At 38.8% G+C, this 8927-nt stretch overlaps 1 protein-coding gene across 4 annotated transcripts; it reads right to left on the reverse strand.

Moving 5' to 3' along the window:
- Positions 1–1251: 1251 nt before the first annotated feature.
- LOC122669385 (potassium transporter 5-like) lies at positions 1252–5506 on the reverse strand. 4 transcript variants are annotated; one of them, XM_043866140.1, is made up of 11 exons: positions 5427–5506; positions 5146–5384; positions 4697–4922; positions 4329–4583; positions 3393–3443; positions 3024–3284; positions 2884–2936; positions 2679–2793; positions 2327–2581; positions 1671–2229; positions 1370–1611 (listed from the first exon to the last, which is right to left on the reverse strand). In XM_043866140.1, the coding sequence occupies exons 2-11, from the start codon at positions 5356–5358 to the stop codon at positions 1515–1517; spliced, it is 2085 nt and encodes a 694-aa protein (XP_043722075.1). In that variant the 5' UTR covers positions 5359–5384; positions 5427–5506; the 3' UTR covers positions 1370–1514. The 4 variants fall into 4 exon arrangements, with proteins under 4 accessions (XP_043722073.1, XP_043722074.1, XP_043722075.1 ...); XM_043866141.1 differs by lacking the exon at positions 1370–1611 and having other exon boundaries at positions 1854–2058; positions 2189–2229; XM_043866138.1 differs by having other exon boundaries at positions 1252–2229.
- Between the last annotated feature and the right edge of the window lie 3421 nt (positions 5507–8927).

An 8927-nucleotide genomic window follows, 5' to 3' on the forward strand; every position in this document is an offset into this window, starting at 1 on the left:
TATGGAGAGAGAATTAAGATCCTCCATTTTTCCATCTTTTTCTACAAAACTAAGCTTTCTCTCGTTTGCCCAATTCTAGATTCTAACTGAATAACCAGATATGAAGTGTCCAATTACTTCAAAATTTCTTCTCCCCCTCCTCCAATATCCTGGCGATTTTAAGTGTTTCTTCTCCCTGTCCTCTAAAGCATCTACAGTCCTTATATGCGTATTTTAATGGAGAATGATTAGCATGTTTTCAAACTTCCAAGCTTTTCCCTGTGATTTTACTAGCACCCAACATGTTTGTTTTTGTCTACCAAGATTGAATAAACTGATTTGCCTTGGTGTAGGAATATGCAATTAACAGCCATGATGGTTCTGGTTTTCTGTGTTTTCAATGTAACCAATCTTGTTTGGTTAGTGTTTGGAGTTGCCTAAGTTTGAACTGAAAAACCTAGGCATGTATAAAGTTCAGCAACTGAAAGATTTTGATTTCTCCTGGCTTTCTAGCCTTGAAGAGCTCCAATGCAGGAGCTAGGGACACTTGCTAAGAATATTGTTGATTATAAGCTGAAGTTGTTAAGCTTTCATTGGAGGTCTACAATACTAGAATCTGTATCTAACATAAATTTCTTGAACAATATTTGGTAATTGAGGGAGCTATAATTCTGCCCAATATTTGGTTATGTGTATTTTTCAGTAAACTACATGTACAGGGTTCACTATAAATTTGTACTGATGGTTCATTCTCTGTAATCTGAGAGAGGTGTGAGGACGAGCGGCTGTAACCCTATTTTCCATTGATAATGAAGCAGATCTCATTTCACCGTGGACATAGGCGATCTTTCTAAACCACGTGAATCCTTGCATTGTATGACAAGGTGATGAGACTCACCTCCATTTGGACCGAGCATTCCCAACATCGTTCCAAGTCTCTATAGGTAGTTGAAGTTTCTGGCCTCTGCAACCCAAAATCTCAGACCCAGATAATGATATAAAAATCTCAGAATATGCCGATTGTATTTAGGAAGCTCTCTGTCTCTTTTCTTTCCAATTCTTCTTTGTTCTTTTCAAGTGCTCAAAATGTTCATGTCTTTGTAACCTGATGTTCAGGTAAGAAAAGCCCTTAACTTCTTATTGCGTTGTAGTATCCCTTATCCCCTCAATTCAGAAGCATGGAAACTTTAAGTAAATAACTTTAGAGTGTGCATGAATTAAATGAATGAAAACATTTTGGGTTAAGTAATCATCTTGCAATTCCATTTCTTAGATTCTGTTTGTAAGATTTCAGTCCCAAGTCTTTATTAGAACCTAAACCTCTCTAGCTACCATTGGTCTTCACTACCAGCGTTTACAATAACAACTTTACATAATTTAGGGATCATATGTGGTAGTTCATGCCTACTTGTAGTAAGTTCTTGTTTGGAATCTGCAGATCAACAAATCCTTGCCTGAAATTCCTCCTTAAGAAGTCATAAACGTAATCGACAACCACCTTCTTAACCAAACAAGAATCCACACTAGCCCTCACTTCACTGTGACCTAACATGTAAATGACCCCATGGCTTCTTGATGTTTCCAAGAACTGTATCTCTTCTTCCCATTCTTGACCCATCATAGCTATGTTGTCTTCCCCATTCTCCTCCCTGATGAAGGTCTTAAGGCTCTCCATCAACAAGTTCTCAAACTCTTCATTGCCAATCCTTCTGTCCTTGTACCCATACCTTGCTATGCACCTATACATCTTGTAATCTTTTGGTCCGACCCGCCTTAGCAGAAGCCTTTCATTTGCTGGGACATTGTTCACTGGCAAGTACTTGACAGAGACAAAGATCAAAACAGAATGGATGGCTGGAAGGTTGGTGAGGAAATGAGAGAATATGGCTGGAATGCCTTGTGTTAGCTCTGTGTAGAGCAACCCAACACCAGGGACTCTTGTGATGCCTAGTCCAGAGCCAAGACTGATTAGGTATTCAGTTGACACCTTCTTCTCTACTTCAAAGGCATAGCGCTTCACCTGGACATAGTGCCATACATACATAACGAAGAAAATTGCTGCGGCGAAGGTGAGAGGGAGATAGCCACCTTTAGTAAACTTGTATAGTACTGATGAGAAATAAAGGAGCTCAAAGGAACCAAAGATCAGAATGAAGAGGGCAACAAGGAAAAGACTAGTCTGCCATATCATTAGCATTATCAAGACCAGCAATGATGTGGTAACCAACATTACTGCCATGACAGCAATCCCTGTAGGTTAAGAAGACAAGATTAAAATTAGAACTCATAAGACAAATACCATAATATAATTGTAAGAAAACGAGCTTATGAAACTTGAAGTTTTTACCATAAGCATTCCCTATTTTGGTGGTTTCCTTGAATGAGGCTGTAACCAAGGTGCAGGCAAACATGAGGAAGAAATTAATCTCTGGTATATAGACTTGTCCTTCATGCTTGTGTGAGGTGTGCACAACCCGGACCCTAGGGAAGCAACCCAAGGCCATGGACTGCTTCACAATAGAAAAGGTTGCAGAGATCATAGCCTGACTTGCAATGATTGATGCAATTACAGCAACTACAAACATGGGCCAATACACTGGTTCTGTTTGACATGTTAAAACAGAGGAATTTTCAGATACAGAAAAACTCATTTATGATTAAAGCCCTTAATTTAGGAAGAGAATATAAAGGAAGTTTACCAGGGGTGGATTTGTAGAAAGCATCAGACACATGATTTGGGAACTTGGATAGATAAGCAGCTTGGCCAACATAAGCACAGAGCAGACAAGGATACACCAGGCCAGTGAATGCAATCTGGAAAAATTAATATAATAAAATTAAGAGCTAGAAGAAACAAGATTGTCTCTGACTCCAATCTGGATAAGAATTTGAATTGAAACAAACCTGAATTGATCTTACAGAGAAGTGCCCCAAATCTGCAAACATTGCTTCAGTTCCTGTTTCATCGAATAGATGATAAAATGGGTCAGTGATGAACAGTAAAAAAAAGAGAGAAGTCTATGGTGGTTCAGTCATGAACATACCAGTCATGCAAAGAACAACCCCTCCAAGTGAGAGCCAGGCTTGCTTTGGCTCATCATTGAAGTACCAAAAAATGTAAACAGGATTGAATGCTCTCAGCACCGACGAATCATGTCGGATCAAATTGAAGATCCCAACGCCTCCGATGAACAAGTACCATACCATGATTGCCGGAGCAAATGTGTAACCAACCTTATCAGTTCCAAACCTTTGAATTGAGAATAGAACCACCAATATGGCTACAGAGATCATCACCACCACATCTAAAAGACACACACAAAATCATGAATTAGACTTTTTTATTGGTGATTGATAAATTATATAAACAATCAGGAAAATTTCAGTAAAAAATTTGGATAATTCATGCTTACCAGTTTCTAGATGTGAATCAAATTTCCTCACTCCATCCACGGCTGACAGCACTGGAATGAATTATCATATTTCTACGTTAGAAAAAAAAAACATTTTGAAACTTGAAAATTGAAATATTCTACATGCAAAACAAAGTTTAATTATCCATTTCTGAATTGGTATTGAGGCTCAATTTTCTGCAGTGGGCTCAACAGAATAATAAAAATTTATGGGCTTTAACAAAGGGAAGCCCATCATTTTTCAACAGGTCCACTATAAAATTATAAATCTGTGGAAAATCCGCCCCAACCCACCTTACTTAAAAGTCTCAGATCTGAACCTTCTTGTTTTCTCACAAGTGGGGAAACGGGACCCACTGCATTAAAGCTCTCGACCCAACCCTTGGTGGCCCCCACAAGTTTAGGCTTTTGCAAAGTGTGAGTATAGTTTTGGCCAAACAAGTTCTCACCCCTGCCAATCTGCCATTGAGTCCTTTAGTGTTTTCCAACAATAGATGGGTGGGAATGGAATTTAGAAAACTTGAATCTTCCTTCCCAGTTAACAGTTAACCACCCCCCCCCTCCTCTCTCCCCTTTCCTCTCTTCTAAACACTTGAAATATATATAAACAGCAAAGGTTAAATAAGAAGATGGGTAGCAGGAAAAGAAATCATAAAATTGAAACATGACATCTGAGATTCATTTGGTCTAGGGTGTAGCAATTAAGATTAAAAAGGAATCTGTACACCACAACCAATGAAGGGTTGGAAATTGATATCATCCTCATGGGTCCTTATGATCAGAGTAGGAGAAATAAATATCAATATGGGCTCCACTATTTATTATGTGAGGAAGGTATAAAGGAATCCAATTAAATTACCAAAAGATTAAATATACTACTACTAACTTATAAATTAATATCATGAAGAAAGACAGAGTCATGAGAGAGACAACAACCTGAAATGCAAGGAGTCAAGATTCCATCTCCAATGACCATACAAGTTCCAAGAAGAGCAACAATTAGAAGGGCAGTTTTAGCAAAGGAGCTTCTCTCCAGGGCTGCTTTGATCTTCTCAGCTCTCTTCAAGTGCTTTGTGGGGATCTGCAACTGATAAGCAGAAAGGTTCATCTCATCTTCCCCTTGTTGGCTGCTTGGTATAGCACTCACCTTCGAATGCCTGCAAATCAATGAATACATTGCGAATGTTCCACCTGAAAATTATTTAAAACAGAAAACCCATTACTCAATTACTATTTAAGAACCAAGATTACCCAAAATGATTAAGAATTCTTCTCTGTTGTTGAAGGGTTTTTTTATGCTTTACCATCGCCATTGTCATTGGCCCTGAGGACGATGAAGACGTATTTGATGAGGGGAAAGAGTGTGAGAGAGTAGATGATGAGTGACAGAGCCCCTATAATGTTGTCACTAGTTGGGACTCTTTCTGTAAAAGTGCTTGCAAATACATATAAAGGAGATGTTCCAATGTCTCCATATACTACTCCTATGCTTTGGAAGGCAAGCTTCATTACAGCAGCTATGGATAGTGCCTGTCAAAGAGAGTAAAAATTAACCCACTTCAGAAACCAAATCAAAGAACATGAAACTCTACTGTACTGAACCCATCTTTAGAAAAGCCAAAACTGAACAAATAGACCAGATTTCAGAAATAATAGAAGAAAGAAGAAAAAATTGCAAGGAAATTAAGGAACCCATTTCTACCTGACTAAAATAAAATCAAAATCCACTTGAAAAACATAATAAAATTCAAACCTTGGTTGTCTTGGTTTCCATTCCAGAGATATGAGAGGCTTCTTGATCAAGCGAGTCAAGCCTAACAAATTGTTTCTTGTGCTTGTTCTGGGTCTGGACTTCCATGTCCTTATCTAAGTTATCTCGTACTCCATCGTCGACAACATCTTCTTTACTTTTGGTTTCCTCTCCAACTGCAACAACATTCACTTCTTCATTCCCCTTCATCATCATCTCAACCACATTTAGAACAGTATCACCACGGCCCTGATTTTCCTCCATGGCCATGAAATGAAATACTCTCTAATTCTCTGAACTAAACAAGAGTTTCAGAGGTAGAGCTCGCATTTCTAAACCGCATTAGAAGGTTCCTTTTTATAAGGAGTTGGTAAGCTTCCTCTGGGGCCCTAGTTTGTGGGAACTAAAGAGAGGTGTGCGGCACTGTGGTGGTCTACTCAGTTGTCAACTCGGTCACCGGGTTATACAAGCGTTTCAAAATTGATTAGTGTGCCAAGCCAAAGCGGTCTCTATCGAAGACAAGTTCCCATTAGCTGTCTCTCTCTTGTTATGAGTGAGAAAAGAGCTTCGATGGAGCTTCAGAGTTGGTGGCTTCCTAGTTGGTACCCCCAGCTTCGATGATCCATCGCGATATTTAGCGGTGATGTACGAGTGGTGTGGTTACTTCCGCCAGCCCGTACTGTCGTGTGAGTCTTAAACACGCAAGGCGGTGAAAATACAGCCTTGTCCTTGTCCGAGCGTCTTACCTCAACGGGATAAGACGGTTTTTTCACCTAGGACTCACGGCAGTATCAGGCACGCGGAAATAGAAAAACAAAAAAATTAAGAGTGGTGTGGGGACTCATATGTCATAACTCGCGACGTATTTCTTGCTTTTCTCGTCAAACTGATGCACTGTGCATGGTCAAGGATTGGGTCGCGTTTGGTTGGGTCCTCGGGTGGCAAAGAAAGACTATAAAGTAGAGTCTCTTTTTTTTTTTTTTTTTTTTTTTTTTGGTAAAAGGAGCCTATCTCGTGGAAGTATTTTTCCTTTTTTTTTTTTAGTAAGAAAAATAAAATTTCCATTTTCCCACTTTCCATGGGGAAAAAATTTGATTAGCGTGGTTAAGGGGTTCGTGCGTGATATACCTAGTAGCACCCCACCAGTGATATTGTGATGCGTGTCCTTTTAAGATTGGTTAGGCCACACCGATTTGAACCGCAGTCAAAGTAACATGGGTTGAGATTGAAGGTCGAACTGCAATGCCCAGAACCGGTCCGATTCCAAAGACGGATTGTGCCTGACCAGCCCCAAGAAAGGCTCGAATAGGTGTCGACCGAGCCGAGCATTTCGGGACCAAGGATTGAGGAGATATCGGAGAAGGAAGGATCACTCCACCCAGCTCACGCGAAACAAGTGAGTTAGGGTCATGCATTCGGCATGACTCCCCGAGACAGGTGCCCATTCAAATGGGGCTCCACCTCAGCACTTCTTAGATCAAAATAAGGGTCTGCAATCGATAAAAGCCTATGATGGTCTGCGGCATGGAACCTATAAATAACCAGGTATGTCATAGTTCGAGGGAGGTTCTTTGGAAGTTCAGCCTTCTTAAATTCTTGAATTATCTGTGTGTGCATGATCTGATTTAGGCATCGGAGCTCAATCGATCGGCCCAGACTGGCTAGCATTGACCCAAGTACGATTTTGCAGGTCAACTCGGGACTTTGGAGATCAGATCAAGTCGTGCATTAACAATGCGTCTAGATACAAACCAATGCCTTTTAGTGTAGACCATTCAACTTTCAATGAAATCGAAGATTGCATCCAAACCAATGTCTTTGTATGCACTTTCATTGGCTATTGGTTTGATATAGGGCCTACATGACCGATTAGCATTCTCTTACCTGTTTGTTAATTAATTTTTCCAAAATGTTTATGCCCACGTGTTTATTAAAGAGAGGGAAAGACTGAAATTATGATTTTCTTTGGCTATCGTGGTCTTGGTAAGTTTTAAAAAGTGGGAATTGGATACGAAATCCGTTTTGTTTTTTTAAAAGAGATTCGGAATCCGTGGTTTGGTGTTGAAGCGGGTTTAATCAGAATCGTCGACCACTGTCAACTCCGAGCCAAATTGGCCGATTGCCAATTTTATTTTATTTTTTAAAATTTTTTGGTAAACTTAAATCTTCAGACCTATGGGCTTTACTGTCTTACTATCGCAATCCGAATAATACTGTTGTATGGTATTGGCTTGTGAACTACAAAAGATGACTTATGACAATCCTCCTATGCATGAATCAATGCCTCTCTTTTACCAAAAAAAAAATGAAGAAAAATATTGTTACTTGATTGCATGGTTCTTACACCCTGACATATGAGTGCATGAAATTATCGTACATCTTTTCTTGAAATAAAAAATATCACCCTTGTTGATGCCCTTGCACACATTCTCATTGACCCCTACGCTGGTGCACGGACAATATCATACAACGATCTCTTTTCCTCCTTTAATTATTTTTTTGCAAGACCCACTATGAGATCAGACAAGAGACCCAACGACCCATTGAGGGACCAAGAAGACCACTTATTGTTACACTACTTAATATACATATTACTTATACAAAGAGGATGAGGAATAGGAGAGTCTGATACGATCTCTCCTAGCTTGGACATACTAGACCTCCTTCCATTGGCTAGCTACCACCACTCAGGTAGAAGCTCATCCCCAAAAACTCTATCTCGTTGGAAAATAGAAAAGTTATAGTTATATTTTTGGCATTGGGGAAAATTTTAAGTCAAATATAAATGGAGAATTTAATTAAAATATAAAATAATACAAAGAAAAAAATGCATTTTATACAACCAAGGTTCTAGATAAAGATGTGGATCTATATGATTTTGGGTGTGAGAGTGAAGAAATTTTTCTTTCCAAAACATGCAAATTTATCTATTTAATATGTGCATGATACTTCAAGGCCAGGGATCGACATGGGATGGATGGAATCCACCACATGGTTCATCAATAGGGGATCTGTATGTCGGGAGGAGAGAGAGAGAGAGTGTGAGAGGGTGTATGACACCACCAAATGAGATCATTGCAATCGCACGTGCAAAGCATAGAGTCACAGAATTACAAGCTTCCAACAACCATAAAGTGGAAATTGATCATTTTGTTATACATATTACCGAAAAAACCTTCCTAGTTAGTCTTTTTTTTCTATTATTAACACTGACTACGGAGTCAACTATTATATATGTTAATCTTTCAAGAAATTTTTTCGAACTTAAAATCATTTAAGTAAGAGGTTGATTAATTAAATAATATCTCATTACCAAATAAATAAATAAATAAATAAATAAAGAATAAAGAATATCCTCTATTATAGGTTACATCACCACTAAGAAATAAGAATATTGCTAGATGCGTTTATTGTGTTGTTTCTTTTGGGTTTTGCTTATGAAGGTCAAGTTTCATTTATGGGAAAGGATAAAATGGTTCCAATTGTAACATCTGAACCAGTGTCTCAAGATGGATGATTAGGACTTCTAATAGAATGGCTTTACACTAAGAGAAAGACTAATGAAAGGGGTAAAAATAAGGTAGTATCATATATACAGGGTAAAGTACACGTACCTCCCTAGAATGCACCCAATATTCCTCGTACCACCCCTGCTTTACACCCCAAATGCCATTTAAATCCACACCAAGTATTAAATGCTATAAAATGACCAAACTACCCTTTCTTCTATCTTTTCTAAAATTTGAAAAGACCTAATTGCCCTGACCTATTTGCTAAAATTTGAA

The sequence above is a fragment of the Telopea speciosissima genome, chromosome 7 (genome assembly GCF_018873765.1).
Source record: "Telopea speciosissima isolate NSW1024214 ecotype Mountain lineage chromosome 7, Tspe_v1, whole genome shotgun sequence".
NCBI classification, from domain to species: domain Eukaryota; kingdom Viridiplantae; phylum Streptophyta; class Magnoliopsida; order Proteales; family Proteaceae; genus Telopea; species Telopea speciosissima.